Here is a 22,478-nt window from a genome sequence, read left to right as displayed (position 1 = left end):
CCACTTTCTCAGGAAGCCTCCAATCTTTCAGTCTTGTGCTCTTGGGCGTTAGAAATAAAACATACAGAGTGAAACTAAACTCTGAGAGTAGCAAGTAGACCGTGTCATTGAGTGTGAGCCTGCCTACACGACATGAAAATGCAGCATTATTGAAACTGGGCCATAAGCAACAAATTCAAAACACTTCAAATCATCATGAAAGTGACGGAAAGACTACCTGTTCTGAGCGGCATTCTTCAATTTTATTTCTAACCATTAAAAATGTATTCCCCCTTCTTTAAAATGCCATTTTATCATAACATTATTTCTCACAGATTTCATGTAATGAGAGTGTGTGCTCGTGTGTTGTATGTATTTCATCTAAGTTTGTACATTTATCAAATACTTGACACAGAATTCAGAACAACAGGCATTTGGGGCATATATACTCAAAAGAATCACATATTCGCTCAAATCACCTGGTATCCATTTTTTTATTTCCAGTCATTTCTAAATTTCAGATTTGCCAATTTATCTGAATTTAATACAATACCACCCCCTGGTGGAAATCTATAGAAAAGAACCCACACTGGAATGTTTTCTCCACCACCCAGCCCCTGCCCGAACCCCTCTCCCATACATCTTCTTTCTCTCTCCCAGCAGTATTTTTTCTTCAAACAAAATCAGATGCAAAAGCTCAGTGAACAAAACAGCAAAAATAAAACTGTACTAGAGGCTTTCTCTTCCCCACATTCTCATTGCCAACCCCACATCTCCCTCAGAGTATTCAAAATTGAATTCATCTCTAAACATACGCCATCTTCCTCCCAAATTAAAATCACCCCTGTTTCTCCCAAGCTTCCTTATCTCAACGAAGAGCATCTCCTTTGCCATTCACTCAAACCAAATCCTCCTGAGAATTCATAATACACATGAACAGATTAAAGGCTCTGAGTAGGCCCACGTCAAGAAACCAGTTAGATATATTTAATTCTCAAACTCATTTTATCATGAGACACAACCCCTCCTCCCCAGAACTTTTTTAAAAACTTGCAAAAAAAAACTCTGGTTATATTTCATTCAGAAGGATTGTTCCATCTTAATTAGCAAATTAGCTCTTTGGCTGCACATTCTATTCAATCTTCAAAAATGCTTGGGCACCGTCCACCATACAAGAAGCCAGCTCTCAATTGCCCATGGTAATGCAAAGTACGGCCCTCAGGGAGTTGGCCCCAGACAGCTATGGAGTTGATGCCACTGTGTCTTCTACCAGGAATTCTTCTAGCAGGAGTCATGCTTTATCTTTCATTAACTGTAATAAACTTGTATCGCGTGATCCCCGTGTAATTTTATTTACGAGGACTTTAATCTCATTCGACTACAACCAGGGAGCATCATGGGCAGCTCTGCAACTGGCAGTGAGCTCAGTGACTCCCATGCCTTGTCTCCTCCTGTGGATTTATGAGCCAAATATGTCGAAATCCCTACAGCTTCCAGCATCCATGTAAATTAGCATAGATTCTTGGACACTAGATCTAAAAGAAATCTTTTTTTATCAAAATCTTTATTTTTAATAGAAATAGAGCTTTATGTTCCAGGTGATTAGAAATAGATGTAAATCTAGTACCAGAATAGCACTAGATTAGATTAGTACTAGTTCCAAATCTGCTCACACACATTGTATCAGAAATTATGTTGGTCAGTAGTCTCCTGGGCCATTTGCTGTCATTTCATGTCACTTACATCTTTGACTTGGGAGCAGGGGCCCTGAGGGCTTGCACACACTCCTTTAACAGCCTGGTGGCCTCCAGAGCCGTCCCCCAGTGCATGGAGAAGCCCCCGCTCCCGTGGCCATAGTGGTGAACCACAGGCAGCCTCCGGCCATCCCGAGCTAGGAGCTCTTTCTGCAGCCGAACACCTGCTCTGTAGGGCCTCAAGCCCACCGTCTCCTTTATGTCCCAAGCTCCGTGGAGGGAGGGCTCCAGAGCACAGCATCGGGAAAGAATATCTCTGCTAATTTCTGCATCTGGGGACAGATTCCAGTCTCCCTTTTGCCTACTTCCACCCAGGGTTACGTTGGATGCACCGGGGTAAATATATGTCAGTCCACTCCCATCTCGGATAAAATGCTTCACCCAGGGAGCCTGAACTTTAAGTAGCTGGCCCCTCACGGGGAAAATCTCCAAGTCTCCAGCAAGCTGTCTGCTTCCCAGGCCCGAACAGTTGACCACGATGTCGAAGGATGGGTGAAGCTCCCACAGGTCTTCTATTCGCCGGGTGAGTATCATGCCGCCCCTTTCTTTTACCCTGGGGAGATGAAGAGACCAGGAGGTGAGCCTTGGCAACTTCCTGCTCAACCCTCTACGGGCAGTGATGGACAGGAACATGGAAACAAACACCTCAAGAGCTTCTATGGCCCGAACAGGCCGAATTCTAGCCACCAATTGATTCATATTCTTGGAAACTGGGGATTCCAAAAGTGGAACCTAAATAAAAACCTATTTCAAAAGTTCAAAGCCAAGTAAATTATATACAGGGTGGGGCAAAAGTAGGTTTACAGTTGTTCATATGGAAAACAGTACAATACTTAATAAATAATAATACAAAGATAAACTCTGTTTCAAGTACTCACAGCCATAAATCCTGTATTTTGTCCTTATGTGGGTTTTTTTATATTTTTTTAATTGATTTCGTAGAAGACGGGAAAGGGAAAGAGAGAGAGAAACGATGACAGAAAATCATTGATGGCTGCCTCCTGCACACCCCCTACTGGCAATCAAGCCCAGAACCTGGGCATGCGCCCTGACCAGAATGGAACCATGACGCTCAACCATTGAGCCACACTAGCCGGGCTGTCCTTTCTATGTGCAGTAGAGTTTCTGTATCATTCTAGATGCCAAATAAATACCAAATTAATCTGGGTATTTTAAATACCCAAGTATTTCTTCTTTATGTCATTTACTTAGCACCTAAATTAACTGCCTGGGACATTTTTGTCTTGCATGTTCCTTTGTATTAGTCTCCCTAACTAGACAGTTGGAACAGGGCTGACATGCTCCCCTTATGTCTCCCACAGGGATGTTAGCAGGAGAGGGCTAATATTTAAACATTATGTTCTGTGTTCCAACCATCCCAATTAGAACTCAAAATTATTCTCCTAATTCAGAAAAATAAGAGGATTTACCAGCCTGGGCATTTGAGCAAATTAGTTAAACTCACTAAATTTGTTTTTCAGCTATAACCTGGAGACAAGAGTGCTGAGCTCTCATGGTTTTTTATGACAATTATGTAGGAATTCAATAAATGTAAGTGTCCTTCTTTTCCATTTCAAGGGTACCTTGCTGGTTGAGCTACTTAAATTAGCATAGAGCACAGGGTGTTGGGAATCCCTGTCAGGCTTGCTGTGCTGAGTTCCTCCCAGCCCTCATGCCTCACAAGAAAACTTACTGAATGTGCCCAGGGACCAGTCATCCTTGTGCAGTTGTGATGTGACCATGTGGTGATACTCAGTCGTTATCGTATAGCCACGGCCAATGCATTAAGATGGCACAAAAATGTCGGAGGAAACTGCACCTGGAAGCTAGATGTTTTAGGTAATCAGGTACCTACATGGCTGCCTTTACCATCATATGAAGTAGTTATTCGGGAGGTTTCGAGTGACGTGGTTGGGGGTATAAGAAGCTTGGTGACTTTGTTCTTGGAGCTTCCTGCAACTGACCTCACCCTGGGCAGGGAGGATACCATTGCCCCAACCACCCAGAAGGAAATGGCGGGGGGGGGGGGGGGGGGGGGAGGGTTCAAGAAGCTGTGCTCACTACATAGCCCCAGCCCAACTCCTCTGACCATCACCCTAAAATCCAAGTGTCCATTTTCATTAAGCCTGAAACCCAGGCTGTGGGAGAGAGGAATCCTGAAAACCAAGCCAAAATGCAAGTTGAAGGTATTTGGGGCTTACCTTGGTGAGGGAGGAATTACATAATTTAGATAAGCCCTCAGTTTTAGAGTTCTTATTTATAACAAAAGAAAAACAATGAAGCTATTTTCTTTATCACCAATAAGGAAAATATTCAAAAATAATTTATAATAAGCATAGGATTCTCTCATTCAAAGAACTAGAGTAAATCATCTACTAGTAATTTTATATAACTGGAAGCATATTTTCCAAACTCCATTGTACAAGCCAGGAGACTATATACTATTTTAATAAGTTGGTTTTACTGGTGTGTCGTGGTGGTGATGGTGGTGGTGGTGGTGAACCAAATTGTGCATCAAGATGCACACTACAAGTAGAAGATGGGCATGTCACTCATCAAAAAGAATGGTGTGACTCACTCCTGTGGCTCAAACACTGTCTTCAAATTGTTTTCAAAGCCCTAGTCATCTGTGACCAACGAGACACAATGCAAGAGCTCTGAGGGACCACAGAGAATTTTCAGTATATATTTTATGAATAGCTAAGAAGTTATTTATGGCTATGACCAATGAAGAAAGCAGCAAAGAACCATGTAAACTGACCTTTTCTCCAACCAAGGGAGGTAGGCAGAACCTTCGCATTTCAGCGTTGTAAAAGCCTGACCAAACACATGTTGGGGAAATTTCTTCAGTTCAGCCTCGGTCATCTTTCGAAACCCCAGAACCACATCAGCCCAGAATGGCACTTCTTCAGTAGGAATGCTCTGAAATACCTGCCAACTGAAGCATATTAGGAGAATAAATTTCCTGAAATTTTGTGAAATAACACATCTCTTATGAACCCCATGTGACATTCTCTAAAGCAATGAAAAATCACACTTCCTGTACATGAGCAAAAGACCTCTTCTTCCATTCTCTTGGGTTCAGATACCTTAGCAGCTAAATTTAAAATGTTCATGAGTGCCCTAACTGGTTTGGCTCAGTGGATAGAGTGTCAGCCTGTGGACTGAAAGGTCCGGGTTTGATTCCGGTCAAGGGCATGTACCTTGGTTGCGAGCACATCCCCAGGAGGAGGTGTGCAAGAGGCATCTGATCAATGTTTCTCTCTCATCGATGTTTCTAACTCTCTATCCTTCTCCCTTTCTCTCTGTAAAAAATCAATAAAATATATTTTAAATAAATAAATAAATAAATAAATAAATAAATAAAATGTTCATGAGTGAGGGGAATAAGACATTTAAAAGGCAGTGTATCTTTTAAAGATTGGATTTAATTCTCTTTTTTCCAAAAAGCTCTTGCCTAGAGTTTCTTATTTACTTATGACTTTGCACATTAGAGGAAAGCTTTTTCTGTTTTGCATAATGCTTGACATAAATTATAAGCAAACTATCAAAAGTTTAAAGGTTGGCCTCATTCCTGAACAAAATATCTAAATTGGAATGAGCAGTGGTGAGAGTCCAGGAGGCTGGGGTGCAAATTATGACTTAAGTTGTAGGTCATTCGTTTGGCTCTTGATAAAAGAAGTTGTCCGGAGTAGTCCTGTTCCTGCGAAGTCATGGTTGGGGTGGATGGGGCTGGAATGATATTGATTGACAACAAGAAGCCTGTAATAATTCTACCAATAGCTGTGAGGCATATGTTGAATTTACAAGTGTTTTCATCAATAGGAATAAATGTTGTAAATCATGGCTGCTCTAAAATAGCCAGGAAAATCATTTGAGTGCTGTACATGGTTGCTAATGATGTGAGTAATTCATAACTAAGTAGTTTGCCTCGGGGCTCTGTAATGCGTGCTCATGCTGCAAGCTCTCTCTGGGCTACATTGCCCTCTTCTATATCTTCACCGTCATCTGTAGGCCAAACACTCAGCAGGCTACATCTCCAGCCCACTTCTCTCTCATGAGTTCCAAAATCAGATCCACACCCATCGTGTTTCCTACTCCCCACTGAATGTCGACCTCATATCTCATACAATAAACACACACACACACACACTTCCCCTACTCCTTTCCCCAATCTTATCCAACTCAGAAAATGGGATCCCATCCACACAGGTGCTAATGCCAGAAACCCAAAAATCACCCTTTACTCTCTCAACCCCTGCATGCCATCAACTATCAGGTCCCATCAAATCTCCTCATAAGCCCTGGCCTGGTGACTTAGTTGGTTGGAGTGTCATCCCATACACCAAAGCCTGGGTTCAATTCCCAGTCAGGGCACATACCCAGGTTGGGGGTTAGATCCTTGGTCAGGGTGCCTACAGGTGGCAACCAATGGATGTTTCTCTCTCACATCCGTGTTTCTTTTTCTTTCTCTCTCTCTCTCTCCTTCCCTCTCTCAGGTGAGAATTAAAATAATAATAATAGCCCTAGCCACTTTGGCTCAGTGGATAGAGCATTGGCCTGAGAACTGAAAGGTCCCAGGTTGGATTCCAGTCGGGGGCACATGCCCGGGTTGTGGGCTCGATCCCCAGAGGGGGACTTGGACGAGGCAGCCAATCCATGATTCTTTCTCATCATGGATGTTTCTATCTCTCTCTCCCTCTTCCTTCCTCTCTGAAATCAATAAAAATATTTAAATAATAATAATAAATCTCCTCTTAAGCATTTCTTAATTCATCTACTCTCTATCCCCACTATCAACAGCTAATCTATCCCATCATCATCTCACGTTCCACAAATCTGTCTTCCACGCTACAGACAGAAATTTTTGAAATGTAACTATGATCAGTTACTTCACTGTGTAAAATCCTTCCCATTACATTGTGATTTTTCAATCCCTCCAACACACCACAGTCACCCCAGACTCAGGTCTATGCATGTGCCCTTCCCTCTACCCAGAATGCTGCCTCCTCTGTCCTCAACCCTGTCTGTGCCCCTTTCACCTCTACACATCACCGGACTAACCTACTCTCATCTGGATGGTCTGCACTGAAACATCACTTCTTCCTGGTAGCTTCTCATAAAATTCCAGAGCAAGTTTATTCTCCAGATAACTGCTTTTGTAATTTGTGTCTCATTAGATTTAGGACATTATCCACATACCTTAAGCTACATGAGGGCAGGACCATGTCTGTCCTTCTTTAAAAAATCACTTCATACATATTTATTGAGCATCTACTATATGCCAAGCAGTACGTTTTAACTTGCTCATTTATATATCCCTAATACCTAGGATAGTACCTGACACTGATGAATGCTGAAAACTTGTTTTGAAGGAATAAACAGATTAATAAAGTGATATACTTAAGCCAAAGATGCACAGAGCATTGTGCCTTGTCTTGGCTTGACTCATCCAAATCCTTTTTGGAAGCAAGTGGGATAAAAATCATTCATGTGAGGGGAAATGAAGAGCTCTCTTATGGAATAGCTTAACGTGCCTACTTTATAATAACCTCAATGGTGGCAGTCTTACTCTTGAAAGGTCATTTAAATTGTGGACACAGCTGTTTTTAAAAATTACATAGAGCCAAAGTTTGTGAATTAGACGGGACCACATTGGTTTTGACAAAAATGAAGGGTGGTCATCTATTAATGAGAACCATTTGCCTACATGGCTCATCAGCTAGTTTTGGAGACAGTTACAGAACTATCTTCGGAAGGTAGAGAAGTGAAAGTTGCTACTTTGGACAAAGACTTTGAGGAATTAGTGATGTCAACATATTTTGGTATTTGTGATGGTGAGGGAGGGCAAGAAAAGGAAAAGGGTAGAAACCTGCCTGATGCAGGTGTGTTCACCAGCAAAAAATGTCAGCAGACATTGTCCAAAGAGGAGAGAGGACAGGGTTTTTTGGTTTTTGTTTGGGGGGGGAGGTTGTTTGTTTGTTTGTTTTGCTTTAGAAATAGCACAAAGGGTGCAGTGGATTTAAGAATTTAGCAAAAGGCAAACATTCCTCTGCTCTTTCAAAGGCTGTAGGGCATGACTGTGTTATAACACAGATGACATATAGGTTATGTCATTAAGTTAAAAGTGATAGAATGGTTAGCGATCTCCACTTAAGACCATATAGAAAGATATTGCAATATTTTAAGTGCTGGTTTGTGTTAGAAATGTTAAGTAGGATTTATTTTTAAACTCTTTTGTTTAATTGTGCGTCTCCTGAAATCAGACATGAAGAATCAATAGGAGTGGGCTAACCATTTCAGAAATATTTTTTTCCTAAGTGGCACTTCACAAGGTAACTCTGGTGACCACAAAATTTACATTTTTGAAAAGTAGCATTCTCCAGGGACACTGAGTATATAAGATGTTCCTATAGTTTGGGTCTCTGCACCCACTCGAGTGTCACACCTGTTTGCTTTCCATCAGCCCCATTATCCTCACATAACCCACCTCACTGCTTACCTGACATATTTTTGCGGCCATATTTGCAAATCACTGCATAACCTCCAAGGAAACTCAAAGCAGTATTTGTTGAGAAACTGTAATGGATGTTCATTACTAAAAAGTCTAACACCGTAACTTGCCTTTCTCGAGTTCTTTGGAGTAAAGCCTAAACTGTTCTTCTAAATCGTCCCACATCCAGGTCAGCATTCTGCACACAGAAGACACCCGACAATAATATATGTTGAACTCTGAAGTCTGTTTAGATCATTCTAAATTCTAAAATAACTTCAGCTCTCCTCTTACCCAGACACCAGGTGAACGGCAGCCTCCCCGGCTTCTGCAGAATTGGCAATTGCCAATAGGTGGTCAAAGGTCTCTCTGAACCACTGCTTTTGCTTGTGGATGGGTGTGTCTATAATCAGGGAGAAAAGCAAGTGGAACAGAAAGGGAAATTATAATGACTATGCTTCAGATGAGCTCCTTCTAGACCAGGGGTGGGCAAACTTTTTGACTCGAGGGCCACAATGGGTTCTTAAACTGGCCCGGAGGGCCGGAACAAAAGCATGGATGGAGTGTTTGTGTGAACTAATATAAATTCAAAGTAAACATCATTACATAAAAGGGTACGGTCTTTTTTTTTTAGTTTTATTCATTTCAAACCGGCCGGATCCGGCTCACGGCTGTTCTAGACGCTGGGGAAAAGAATAAAGAGGCAAGGAAGAACGTTTCGATCAAGTACCACACTGTGGAGGATTTATCAGCAACCAGAGTTCTGAATGTTGACACATGCTGTCAGCGTCTGTTTGTATAATGACAATCAACAAAGGCGGAACCAACCAATGAGGGGGGATCTGATCGGTGCCAGCTGGCAGGTGGTCTTGGGCAGAGGTCCTTGAAGGGTCTATAACCAACCTGAGTGGAAGTCAGTTAATGGTGAGGCATCCAGCTGGCCATACAGTTAAAACAAGAGGAGAAAGAATCCAGGGCCACTTTCCTGGGGACTGAAAACATGGTGGGTGACAAAGGGAGACCTGTGAGGCCCAGCTCAGCCAGGACAGAGAAGGGAATGCACATCAATGGGAAGCTGGAGAGCTCACCCCCTGCCACAAGGAAACAAGCCCTGAATGATGAAGGTGAGCTCCTCAGGAAGGGCTCCCTGCAGCCCCAGCCAGGCTGCCATGACCTCCATCCGCTCCACCCCATGAATCATGGCCCGCTTAGAGCAGCATGCCACGGGCAGCAGGGGCGTGCAGGACCGCACCAGCACCGCCTCTGTCAGAGTCCTGCGGACCAGTGCTCCCTATTCCCCAGGCATCCCTGCCAGAGCCCAGGAGATGGGGCCTGGACACAGCTTCTAGAAGGGTGGCAGGCCTGTCAGGGAGGAAATAAGGGTCAGGGTGTGGCCCCCAAATAAGAGTGTCCAACGCAGGCACAGATAAATCTAACTGTGGGTAAAGTATTTGGCCCTCTGGTTCCTGTGGAAGGTTCGTCAGGGAGAGACCAGGCTTTCCATCAGCCCCATTATCCTCACATAACCCACCTCACTGCTTACCTGACATATTTTTGCGGCCATATTTGCAAATCACTGCATAACCTCCAAGGAAACTCAAAGCAGTATTTGTTGAGAAACTGTAATGGATGTTCATTACTAAAAAGTCTAACACCGTAACTTGCCTTTCTCGAGTTCTTTGGAGTAAAGCCTAAACTGTTCTTCTAAATCCTCCCACATCCAGGTCAGCATTCTGCACACAGAAGACACCCGGGGCCAGGCCAGGGAACAGTCATTCTGAGGGGCTGCAGTGGGGGCAGCACAGAGGAGAGGAGGGAACTAAGGCACAAAGGATGCTGGTCAGCTCTGTTTGGAGAGATGTCCCTGTGGTTCACAGTAGAGTGAACATGCCCCTGGAGTCACGCTGCTCCCCAGACAAACCCCCAGGTCAATGAGAGCGTTTCAATAGCAGGGTTTCAAAACTTGTTAGGAGAGACAATGTGCTGTCTTTAAGCATGTGCCCATTGTGTACTCGACACTGTATTCCAAGACTGTGGACTGTGCCACCGGGGTAGAGATCAGGAAGAAATAAACAATAAACTCCAAAGAAAACTAAATTAGACCCCTAAGGATTATACCCCAACAATCTAGGCCAGTGTATGGGGCTGTATTAAAATGCATTCCGTGTTCCCACCCAAAACCTGAAAAACAAAATAGTGGCTGAGATCCACATGAAATCATCCCAAAAGAACTGCTCTACTCAGTTCAACAGCGAGTAGAGCAAGCCTGGTAACCTAATTCATGTTCTCGTGCTGGTAAAAAGAAACGGTAGCCCGAGTGGCGGTAATAACAATAGCAACGAAGTATATAGCACTTGCTGTGTCCCAGGCACTGTTCTAAGTGCTTTACATATATTAATCCATTGAATTTTCACACAACCCTATAAGACCAGTATGGTCCTCATATGGTGTTGATACTCATGAGCACAGAAGATATTTACCACTGGGCCTGGTCGGAGCACATGTGGAAGGCAACCAATCGATGAGTCACTCTCATGTCAATGTTTCTCTCTATGTGTCTCTCTCACATTGATGTTTCTCTCTGTGTGTCTCTCCCCCTCCCTTCCACTCTCTCTAAAGAAAAAAAAATCCTCCGGTGAGGATTAACAAGCAAAAACAAACTCAAACCCAATGCATCTTTCAGCCTGAACACATACTGGCTGGTTGTTCTATTCTGGCTTAGAGATAAGGATCTTGGTCCCTTTACACACAGGTAGTTTCTGACTTGATGGTCATTACTGGAATCAATGGAAAGACTTAGAGTTGCCAATTGTGGCAGTTATTAGTGCTGTTCACCAAATACTTCTGCCTGTCCGTCTTCTGGGAGCCTTACAGGATCGCACTTCCTGGTCTCCTCTGAGGGGTGAGAGCACGTGAGTGGTGCTGGCCAATGAGCTGTCATCACAAGTGATAAAAGTCGCTTGGCCAGAGCTTTTAATTGCAGAGGTGAGACCCCTCCCCACCAGAGCTCTCTCCCCCACCTCCCCCCAGATACTAATGACATTCAAGCAGCAGCTGCTCCATCAGCTTAGGTCCCTGCTGATCCCTTGCTGATGCTCAACAAACATCTACCGTGAGCAAGAAGTAAACCATTGCTTCTTAAACTGCTAAAGTTTGGAGGTTGTTCCTATCTTACAGCATAACTGAGCTCTTGCTAACAGATGAACCAATAAGATGTTAAAAGCTCACATGACACTCCATGCATCATCATTCTACCTGACATCCCCATGTCGGACAGAGGAAGGAAGATCCCTCTCACCTGGATAAACGTGGGGAATAAGGATTCCAGCTGCCACATCACTAGTCGTCTCAGGAGTGAACTTGTCTGAAATGACTGTGATGGAGCATCCTGGGACCAATTCGGAAATGCACAGAGCGGTGGAGAGCCCCATCACACCTGCCCCCACCACGGCAACCCGGACTGGATCCATTGGCCTGCGAGGAAAGAAGGTGTGTGAGCTCTAAATCTCATTTGGAGGGTTTTTCCATCCAGTACAAAGTTTGGCCTGAGGTCCAAAGCCTCTCACAATAAGACCTTTCCTATTGGCATTTCTCGTGGGATAAGGAGAGCTCCCTGTAAGTTCTCTTCCCATTAAGTATCAGGGTATGGGCAGCGAGGTCTGGATGGAATTTTAGGCATGAGCGCAAAACCAGCCTGGAGTTGCCCTTGGAACATACGACAGTTTTGTGGGTTTGCCTTTGAGGGGATATTTCTACTCATTCGGCCCCCTTTCCTAAACTACTTTCCCTCTGGGTAAAACCGAGGAAAGGTGAGTGGAGTAAGCAAGGTAGACACAGCAGCAAATATAACAACATTTGACAGAAAGTCTGAACAACGGAACTCAGCATCTCCTCTCTCCTCGCCTCCTTCCCTACCTCTGTCACTGCTTTCCCAAGCTCCACACTCCCACACTCACCCTCACCCTATGCCTGAAACCCCGCCCTCTGAAAGCAGGCTTTTCTGTAAGCTGGGGAGCAACCCATGGCCTCCTAGCCTGGACGCCCTCATCTATAAACCAAGCCATATGAATTCCTTATTAACTCCTCTGGGTGGTAAATGAGAGAGACCCACAGAGTGTCTCATAAAGAGGGCTCTTTCTGAGAGTCCGTATGGAAATGCAGAAGCCTGGGCTGGGCTGGCAGGCGCCTGAGACCAGCACCCAGTGTGGGAACCAGAGGGTTAATGAGGGCTCAACACACTCCCACCCCCTCGCAGCTGAGCCCTGCTCCACTGTCAGCTTACCTGTCTGTCATACCTTCCCTGCTTGTCTGTCCACCTCTGGTTTTGCTCTCTGTCTCTATAGGTCTCAGGCTCAAACTCCAGAGAGAGAAAATACAATTTGTCTAGTTGATCATTGCCATCCCTATCAATGTTTAGCAGCAGGCCAGCTCATTGGGCTAAACCAACCTGTACCTCAGCCCTTGGCACAGTGGCCCTTCTCTGTCTAATCAGCAGTGGCCAGGGCATCGGGTCGTGTGATATAAACCATGGCCACCTGCACACACGTCACCTTCCGCAGGAGGAGGCGGGGCAGTTCCCTCTGCTGTGAGCAGGACAAACTGGGTGGGGCTCAGCTGTCAGTGGTCTGTTCCACCTCGGACGCTGTCTGATACTGTCAAGTCCTCCAGTGAAGTTCTCTATGTGTTATTTCTATTTCTCAAGCTACATATGCATTTCCTCAGCCATTAGTTCATCTGATTGCTCCACAACGGGCTGGCTAAACTAAGAAAGAGCAGGATTGCCAGGGCAGAGGGCGGAGCAGGGGAGGGTCCAGGCAAGGGGGCAGCCAAGCAGAGGGGGCAAGCTTGAGGAGTGTGGCCCTGCACGCGTGCCCCAGAGGTAGAAGGCAGCCACCTATTCCCTTACTGCCTTTCCTGCTTCACTATGTCCTCCATGCCCAGCAACTTTCCCAAAACAGTTCTAATCAATTGAGAAGGAAAGTAATCCGTGGCTAAGAATAACCAACTGCCAGGGAGCAGAAATGTGAGCCAGCAAGGTGGGTACAGCCTGGCCCCGTGACCTGTGAGTCAGGTCACCTGATCCCTTTAAGACACACACCCACGCTCCCTGAGTGTGTACAGCGTGAGCCCGGAGGGAGCCGTGAGCAGGAGGATCCCAGTACCTGTCTCTGCAAGGGCGGCCTGGAATCCACAGGAGGCTCTGGCACCAGCACTTGTTTTCCCAGTGAGTGGTTGGTCCAGTGCCTGAGAGACGAAGGGAAAGCAAAACTGCTTCCCATTGGGGACATGCCTGAGGACGTTGCCTCTAACCTGACTCTCCATTGGCCCACACGCCTGTGTCTCTGTCACTTACTTCCCCGGAGAAAGGAGCCATGGACCTCCTCTTGTAAACTGTGAAGCTGGGGCTCCGCCAGCCCTGGAAGTGGGCCTACTCAGCAGCTCTTCTTTCTCTCGTTTACAAACCACCTCACCACCAGCCTGGGGTTTTGGCAGCTGATTCGTGGGCGTGGTAAGTAACGGCCAAAGCTGTCCAGCTCCCAGCCAGTTCCGGCCAGAAGCAAACCCCGGTCTCCTGATGTGGCTGCCATCTCCCTGGGTTCCTGGCTCTGCTGCATCCGCTGGGTCTGAGGGGGAGGGCGGGGAGGGCAGTGTGGAATGGGAGGGGTGGACTCTAAGGACAGAATAAGGTTGTTGATCCCTGAGAAGATGCCCTGATTGCAGTTGGAAAAATGATTTAGGGAAAAATCTAGGATAAAAACTAAATGATCCTTTAGTCCACATATTCAAATATTTGCTGAGTGTCCACTGTGCGGCAGACTATAAAATTATAGTCAACAAGTCTGTTTACAGGAAAGCAGTTTGATGTATCCAAGTAATGATAATAATGTTGTAACTAATGCATATTTAGCTTTAACCATGCATGACACCATTAACACAAACACCCTATGAGATAGGTATTGTTATCCCCAATCCACAGATGAGCAAATCGAGGCTCCAAGAGAATAAGGAAGGGCCCAAGGTCTCTTAAATGGGAAAGCCCAGTCTGAATGTGAGATTCCCAGGCTCAAGGTCTTCACCAAAGCACATACGGAGGGGCCACAGAAGATCTGTTTTACCCTGAGCGAGTCATCTCACTTATGAGATGAACTAAGAAAACTGGAAATGAACTAAGATTTCTCTTACAAGTTGTTGTGAGCACCTGCTGAGTTGAGGTATGTAAAATTTTTTGTAAGGTGGTATATATATTTCATTGAGCACCTACTATAAAACCAACCAACGAACATTTACAGAGCACTCTGTCCAAGGCATGTTGCAAGGACTATGAGAGACTCAAGGGTCCCTAAAATGATGTTTTCTCCCTTAAGAAAGGAAACGAGGCAGAATAAGACAGTCCTCTACCAAGTGGAACTGTCACTGTGGGCACTGTGATTGCTCAAGAGAGGGAGCGTGGTGGACCCAAGTGGCCAGTCCAAGAGGGACAAAGAAGAAGAGGATGGTAGGAGCAAAGTCGCAGAGGCAGGAAGTTGAGAGAAAGCTGAGGAAACGGTGGGTGGCTCCATGGGGAGGTTTGTGTGAGTGGAGTGAGAAAGTGCCATATGTCTGGCTAGGATGGAGGACTGTATCCAAAAAGTGATGGAAACGACGGAAAATATCTGAGAGGGCTCCTTCTTCTCCCTGCTCAGGTCTGGACTCTACTTACCTCTGAAAGGAAGACAAGAAGAAAACATTCAGTAATGAAACCAAGAAAGCTGTGCACACGTACAGCTCATAGGCCGTTCATTTGCTGCTGCACAGAACTATCGCAATGTGACCTAAATGAGGGGTCATTCAGAAAACCAACAGCAGATTCAGGTGCACTGAAGGCGAGAGTTAAAAGGGGACTCGAGGACCATCCAGTGGGACCTCATGTTATCATGTTATAGGCGTGTGGCTGAGGTCCAAAGAGTTGAAGTGATCTCCGGGAGACGGTAGGCAAGCACAGCGTCACACTCCACCCCAGCGATCTTTCAGACACGTTTACCTTGAGCTCTGGAGGTGCCCAGAGCCTCACCTGTGCAGTGGGCAGGGAACTCCCTGCACACCCAGCCCCGCCTGCTGTTCTGCACGGCTGTCAGGGGCTTGGGATGTGTCGGCCCTGCTGGTGTGTTAGTCTGCCAGTAAATAAAGGACCGCAATCCAATGGGACTTGAACTCTTCAGGAGGCTGCTGAGGAAGCAAAGTCTCGCAGGGCCAGGATTTCGCTGTGTGTGGCTCCAGGATGGTCCAGGGAAGGAGGGGAGGAGGGCACTCACATCTCTGAGACTTATGGAGAAACATCTTTAAATTTGGGAAAGTAAAATGTCCGGCTACAATACTCACTCCTGGCTCCTAGCAGATGTGTGTCCCTTAACTGGACCAAACACAAAAACATTTGACTACACATTGAAGCCCTCTTTGCTCAGAGTGCTGGAAAGCAAGATATCTTTTCTTTTCTAGCTATCGTTTTAATGGAATTTAAAGAACAAAATAAACAAATAAAACAGAAAAGACTCACAGCCCTAGCCAGTTTGGCTCAGTGGATAGAGCATCGGACTGTGGACCAAAGGTCCCGTGTTCGATTCAGGTCAAGAGCACGCACCTCGGTGGCAGGCTTCTCCGTGGCCCAGGCCCTGGTCGGGACGCTTGCAGGAGGCAACCAATCAATGTGGTTCTCTCACATCAATATTTCTGTCTATCCCTGTCTCTTCCATTCTCTCTAAAAACCAATGGGAAAATATTCTCCGGTGAGGATTAAGAAAAAAAAAAAGAAAGACTCACAGGTATAGAGAACAAACAGGGTTGCCAGATTGGAGGAGGGTTGGGGGACTGGATGAAAAAGGTGAAGGGGCCGAAACCGGTTTGGCTCAGTGGATAGAGCGTCGGCCTGCGGGCTGAAAGGTCCCAGGTTCGATTCCGGTCAAGGGCATGTACCTGGGTTTCGGGCACATCCCCAGTAGGAGGTGTGCAGGAGGCAGCTGATCGATGTTTCTCTCTCATCGATGTTTCTAACTCTCTATCCCTCTCCCTTCCTCTCTGTAAAAAATCAATAAAATATATTAAAAAAAAAAAAAGAAAGAAAGAAAAAGGTGAAGGGATTAAGACGTACAAATTGATAGTTACAATATAGTCATGGGGATGTAAAGTACAGCATAGGAAATATCATCAATAATATTGTAATAGCTATATATGGTGTCAGGTGGATATTAGAAAAATTAGGGAGAATATTTCATAAATTATATAAATGTTTAGCCACGATGCTATACACCTGAAACTAATGTAAAATAATGTTAAAAGTCAACTGCAATTGAAAAATAAACAAATAAAAATAATATGGAAGAGAACGAAGAAAGAAACACACTCTCACAGTTGGCAGTGGCTGGGGAAGAAGGGGAGCCTGACGGGACTGGAGTGTGTGGTATTCCCTCGGGTGGTGAGCGGGAAAGGCTGAGAAACGACGACACAGAAGAACAAACATGGAAAAATATTTGACGGCAACAAGAAAGCAGTCTAAAAAGTGAGCATCCTCATCTTAGTTTTTATTTCTTTTACAAAATCATTGTTTTAAAACTTTCTTACAAAAATTTTTTAAAAGACAAAAATGACATGCAGGAAATGAGAATAGTATTCCTCTAATACAAAGGCAGTAAAGTAAACAATTTTTCAGGTGCTAGACAGCACACGTAGCACAGTCATTTGCCAAACCAGAACCCCCTGAATTAATCACTTCTGGTTTGTCCAGCATCGGTGTTACTGGTTGTGGGAGACAATTTGCCTGAACTGCTCTCTTTTTCTGCATCCGGTGTGGTAGCCTCCTCCCAAGTACTTATCAGAGGCTTCCGGAGGGTTTCTGGAAGTTGGAATGTTAGAATTCCACTCACAAGGGCCAAACACCCAATAAGCAACTAGCAGGAATTTAAAAAAAAAAAAAGAAAGAAAGAAAGAAGAAATAAATGACACATCAAGAAATAAATGTACCCTTCAGCGAATAATAATTCTGAACCTTTTTCAGAGGGAAACAGAACTGAATTTGACATACCAGCTGACATTTTTTTAGCAGCGAGACCTTTGGTGACTGAGGCTGGACTGGGAGTTCTTGAACTCACGGTCTAGCCTTAATCTGATCACTCATGAATCCATTCCTTAACCACTGTGGCGCCCCTATTCCATCAGTCCCAGGTGCTGCCTGCATTACTAATCCCGCAGGCACTGTCCTAGGAGCTGCTACACAGAGAAAAAAGGCCCTGTCCCCTTTTCCCAGACTCCAGAGTCTTGTGGAGAAACCCAGCTACTGAGCCTTGGGTTGGGACTTCATGGTCAGGCACTGTCTTAATCAACCCTGTCTCTGCCCCAACGATCATTACTCTATCAGCATTCAATAAATGATGGGGAATGAATTAATGCATGCACAAATAAATATTTCAATGAACCAAAATCTACAGAGTTTAAGGGGAAACCAAACAAGGGCAAGGGAAATGAATTGCTACTTTAGAGAGTGGGGTGGTCCACCTGACCTCCTAGAAAAATTCCCCTGCCACCCTGGCCAGCTCCCTCCCTCCCACAAACATCCCAACAGCGCCCCTCCCCTCCCCTTCCTCTCCAGGTCCCACTGCCTCTCACTTCCTTCTCCAGGTCTTCCTCCATCTGCAGACCTCCCTCCCTCTCACAGATTTATGACCTTTTCCTTGCCACTGGCTAGTAAAAATAAAAGTCCTCAAGCCTCTTATAATCTCCAAACCCACTCTGCCCGGTAACTTGCTGCCAGTGTGGCCCTGGGCAAGTTACCTGACTTTTTTGCTCCTTGGTTTCCTTATCTGTGAAATGGAAATACTAATAGTGCCGGTCCCAAAAGACTGTTGAAATGATTAAATTAAATAACGCCTACAAGGCACTTAAAAGAGTGCCTGGCCCATGGTAAGTAGTGGATAAAGGATATCTTTTAAAACAAGCAAAAGAGGACCATCCTCTCCACAGTGGTCACTGCCTCCTCTCTCAGCTCTCCTTCCACCTGGCCCTCAGCAGCCTAACCCTCTCCCACCACCCACAGAAGCTGCTCTGCCATCTCAGCAAGTTTCCATAAAGTGATTAAACACCTGGGGTATAAAGATCCAAATGCTGGAGAGGTTAATGGAGAACGGGGCCATGATGCTTCCCGCACGGGACACCATGCTGCCACTTCCCACGGCCTGTGTCCTAAAAACAAGAGGAGAATTAAGACAGATACAGGCAAGAATGGAAGACAAGTGGAACACAGATGACACAGAGAGTGATGGAACAACTTCCTGCAGCCCCTGTCCACCCTCCAGCAAATAGTAAATAATACAATTTAAACTTGGCTTCATATACTTGGAAATAACTTTACTTTAATTTTTCAAGAATCACTCGTGATTTAAATCCACATTCTGCGTTGGTATGTGCAAGCATGCAAATAATTCAAGACCCAAAAACTATTCTTCATCCACTAGGCAGATGAGACCCTCATGTGTATTCAGTCCGTCTATTATTGAGGACAACATCAATTTCTAGAGCCGGAATTTGTTTGGGGTAGGAAGTGGGAATTTGGGATATTTATCTCTATGGAACATTTTCTTTATTTTTTAAAAGTCAAGTGATATCTTAATGTGCTTTTCTTTGCAAGGTATTTAGCCCAGGCCAGGTGGCTCAGTTGGTTGGAGCATCGTCCGTAGGTTGCAGGTTCAACCCCCAGACAGGCATATACCTAGGTTGTGGGATTGATCCCCAGTCAGCTCTTGTACAGGAAGCAACCAATTGCTCTCTCTCTCTTTCTCTCTCTGGTTAAAAAAAGAATTTTTTAAAGGTATTTAAATAACCTTATAAAATATCTAACAGGAAACAATGTGCTTTTCATGTGAGTATCTTTTCTTACACCGAAGAGAGAGACTCCAGGAGAAACCAAACCTGCCAAACACGTTGATCTTGGACTTCTAGCTCCCAGAACTGTGAGAAAATAAATTTCTGTTGTTTGAACCTCCCAGCTTTGGGGTTTTGTTATAGCAGCCCTAGCAAACTAACACAACTGAATCAGAACACCAAGAGACACATCCTGAGAGAATTAGCCTGCGTCAGTCAGCGTAAGTCAATTATATTTGAGATTTAAATTGGTTTTAAGATAACAGAGTGTTATTTCAAAATAATTTCTTTACTACCCTTGCTAATGGAAGTATAGACAAAGTTTCAGATTCGGAATGAGCATCATGTAACTTCCCCATATCTTAGCGTTCAGGTAATGGCTTTGAAAGTAAAGCATTTATACCCAAAGGCCAAATATAAGGAAATGATATGTAAGTGAAAGATAACAGGAAAACAACAACGAAAAATAAGTAACTCTTACCTTATCACGGTTGGATATAGTTCTGCTGTGTAAAGATAAATGAGGCCAAACGCTGCTCCTATGGCAAACTTTCCAGCCATAGTTGTCACCATAATCCAAAAGTAGTACTTCTGAAAAAAGATGTTAGCAGAAAGACTGTCATAAGCAATTAAAGAAAAATATAAAAACTTGAAAATTATTATTTAAAACTTTTTAATCCTCCAGTATTTTTCACAACAGTGAAGAGTTCTATTTTTCTGTTTGAATTCATTTTGTAAACTCTACTCATGGCCTGCAAAAGCTTTCCATCTTTATGAAATTTAGGGAAAACTTTGTGCCTCCTCCTCAGCCTTGGAGATTTCAAATGACCAAATAAGGAAAGAATATCTCTTGGGCAGATTGCTGTGGAACAAGAAACATCCAGACTTCCAGACATGCCGGTTCCACCAATAACTGACCAACTCCTGGAACTGAGCCAGCAGAATAAATCAAAGAGCCACAAAAACAAATCGTGCCCTTTGCAGCAATAATCCCACGGCTTATAAATTATCTTCAGAGAATAATTTGAAAGTGATAACTGAACTATTAGTACAGACTCCCCACCCTCCCACCCCCCCGCCCTTTGGCTGATGCATTCATCAGCAAAACCTCTCATTTCGCCTCCCACTGCGTCCCACTGCCAGCAGTGGCTCACAAGGACCTCCCATAGTCCAACCCTTCTCTTCCCCCTTATATGCCAGCTGGATGTTGAGACCCAGACGACCTGGAGTTCATGTGTTGAGGATGGCAGCGCCTCTGTCAACCTGAGTCCCTGAATGACTCCATGGAGCCAGACATATTCTCCTCACCACTCCCACTGCTACCAACCAGGTACACACACATCAGACTTTCTATGAGCAAGAAATCAGCATCTATTATGTGAAGTCACTGAGATTTGGAGATGTCTCTATTAAAGCAGCTGGTGTCACCTTGTCATATTAATCAGTATTGTAGAGAATATTTGTTGAATAAATTACTGTGACTTAAAAAATGTGTATTGTGTTATCACTGCCATTTGGGGAGAAATTTTACCAGTTCAAAGGCAGCTGCCATCAACTCAACTAATATCAATGCAAAGTACCTAAAAACACAAACAAAAACAAGTATGGATGAAGCTCCCTCAAACTGGCAGAAACCTCCTCATCCTGAGTAGTTTTATTGTATTCATATCTGTTGAATATTAATCACCACCTGGAAATTTCAGTTACATGAAACATTCAAGTCACCAACCCTGGTAATTCAGTAAAGTATCACCATAAAAGAAAGTCACTGGTTAGCTTAAATGTAATGTCAAACAATATACAAAACCAGAGAGAGACCAAGATGGCGGCATAGGTAAACACTGGAAATTGCTGCCTCACACAACCACTTCAAAAATACAACTAAAAGATAAAACAACATCATCCAGAACCACAGGAAGGCTGGCCGAGTGGAAATTCTACAACTAGAAGGAAAGAGAAAAGCACACTGAGACTCAGAGGAGGTGCAGAAGTAAAGTGCAGAGGTACAAAGGTGCATGTGGAAAGGGCTGGCAGCTGAGGACACGGTTGTCTTTTTCAATTGGGAGGGAATCTCAAGCTCCTGAATGCTCTGAACTCCAATTCCGGGTGAGTCTCTGGGGACCCAGACTCATATGGGGAGAAACTAGACTGTCTGGCATTGGTCAGAACTTGAGGGTGGCTTTCTCTCAGAGGTGCTTGCAGTGATTACCGGGACACTGAGACGCGGGGCCTCTTAGGACAGGACTGAGGAGCAGCCATAGCTGCTTGCTCCGCCCTGTTGATCCCCTGAGATCCCGCCCCACCCAAGCTGTGCGCAGAGGCTTTTGCATATGAAAGGCCTGGCCCTTTGCAATCTGAAAATTACCTAACAAACTGCAGCTGGGGCAGAGAGACCCAGAACTTCCAAAAGAAGGCCCAAGGTCCCACAGCAGCTTGCACTGCTTCACAGCTGGGCTCCTGCTGGGTAGCCTTAGGCAGAGGCTAAATTAGCACCTCCTTAGAAATCCAAAAGCCAGTGTACCCAGTGGTAAGAGTGAAACCATCCAGATTACAACTCCTCAGATCCATAAGGGACACACTCAGGGGGCAGACTCAGTGAGCACCAAAGCCCCACTGAAGCAAGTCTTGCCCCAGAAGGGTGTCTCCAGCACAGAAGTTCTCCCACTGCAGACATAGCTGATTCTCACAGCCAATTGGCCTGGAGGTCAATTCCTCCCAGTGATACCTACAACAATCAAGGCTTAACTACAACAAGACTGTGTACAAAGCCCACAAAGGGGTGCACCAAGAGTGTCCACCTCAGGTAATTGGGGAGGCTGAGCCACTGGGCCCTATAGGACACCTAGCACACAAAGCCACTCTATCAACACAGGGAAGCAGCCAAAATGTGGAGACAAAGAAACAGGTCACAAATGACAGAAATGGAAGAAAGCAAACTACTGGATATAGAGTTCAAAACCACACTTTTAAGGTTTTTCAAGAATTTTCTAGAAATAGCCGATAAATTTAATAAGACCCTCAATAAGTCTAGTGAGACCCTCGAGGTTATGAAAAAGGACCAACTAGAAATTAAGCATACACTGACTGAAATAAAAAATATTATACAGAATTCCAACAGCAGACTAGAGGATCACAAGAATCAAGTCAAAGATTTGAAATATGAAGAAGCAAAAAACACCCAACCAGAAAAATAATAAGAAAAAAGAATCCAAAAATATGAAGATAGTGTAAGGAGCCTCTGGGACAACTTCAAGTGTACCAATATCTGAATTATAGGGGTGCCAGAAGAAGAGAGAGAGCAAGATATTGAAAACCTATTTGAAGAAATAATGACAGAAAACTTCCCCTACCTGATGAAAGAAATA

General features: G+C 44.6%; 2 protein-coding genes and 1 long non-coding RNA gene across 8 annotated transcripts in view; 1 reads left to right on the top strand and 2 right to left on the bottom strand.

Moving 5' to 3' along the window:
* Nucleotides 1-454: 454 nt before the first annotated feature.
* On the bottom strand, nucleotides 455-13,692 carry DDO (D-aspartate oxidase). 6 transcript variants are annotated; one of them, XM_070417914.1, is made up of 5 exons: nucleotides 13,580-13,692; nucleotides 11,525-11,700; nucleotides 8,521-8,629; nucleotides 4,495-4,671; nucleotides 455-2,286 (listed from the first exon to the last, which is right to left on the bottom strand). In XM_070417914.1, exons 2-5 carry the CDS (start codon nucleotides 11,694-11,696, stop codon nucleotides 1,719-1,721), a joined length of 1,026 nt encoding a protein of 341 aa, XP_070274015.1. In that variant the 5' UTR covers nucleotides 11,697-11,700; nucleotides 13,580-13,692; the 3' UTR covers nucleotides 455-1,718. The 6 variants fall into 6 exon arrangements, with proteins under 6 accessions (XP_070274015.1, XP_070274013.1, XP_070274012.1 ...); XM_070417912.1 differs by lacking the exon at nucleotides 13,580-13,692 and adding an exon at nucleotides 13,389-13,471; XM_070417911.1 differs by lacking the exon at nucleotides 13,580-13,692 and adding an exon at nucleotides 12,509-12,620.
* LOC139012261 (uncharacterized) lies at nucleotides 13,346-20,603 on the top strand. The gene is made up of 3 exons (XR_011471842.1): nucleotides 13,346-13,735; nucleotides 14,204-14,438; nucleotides 14,910-20,603. It is a non-coding gene; the product is annotated as an uncharacterized lncRNA (long non-coding RNA).
* SLC22A16 (solute carrier family 22 member 16) overlaps nucleotides 16,705-22,478 on the bottom strand; it is a 26,904-nt gene continuing 21,130 nt past the window's right edge. The window contains exons 6-8 of the mRNA XM_070417917.1: nucleotides 19,595-19,704; nucleotides 18,336-18,435; nucleotides 16,705-17,147 (exon numbers count right to left, since the gene is read on the bottom strand). Coding sequence (XP_070274018.1) covers nucleotides 16,962-17,147; nucleotides 18,336-18,435; nucleotides 19,595-19,704 — 396 coding nt within the window. The 3' untranslated portion in view covers nucleotides 16,705-16,961. The remainder of the gene's footprint in view (nucleotides 17,148-18,335; nucleotides 18,436-19,594; nucleotides 19,705-22,478) is intronic.

This window comes from Myotis yumanensis, unplaced genomic scaffold (assembly GCF_028538775.1).
Source record: "Myotis yumanensis isolate MYYU_CA2020_CCGP unplaced genomic scaffold, mMyoYum1.0.hap1 SCAF_6, whole genome shotgun sequence".
In the NCBI taxonomy this organism is placed as follows: domain Eukaryota; kingdom Metazoa; phylum Chordata; class Mammalia; order Chiroptera; family Vespertilionidae; genus Myotis; species Myotis yumanensis.
Note: the sequence above shows the minus strand (reverse complement) of the source record. Positions and strands in the feature narration are given on the sequence as shown.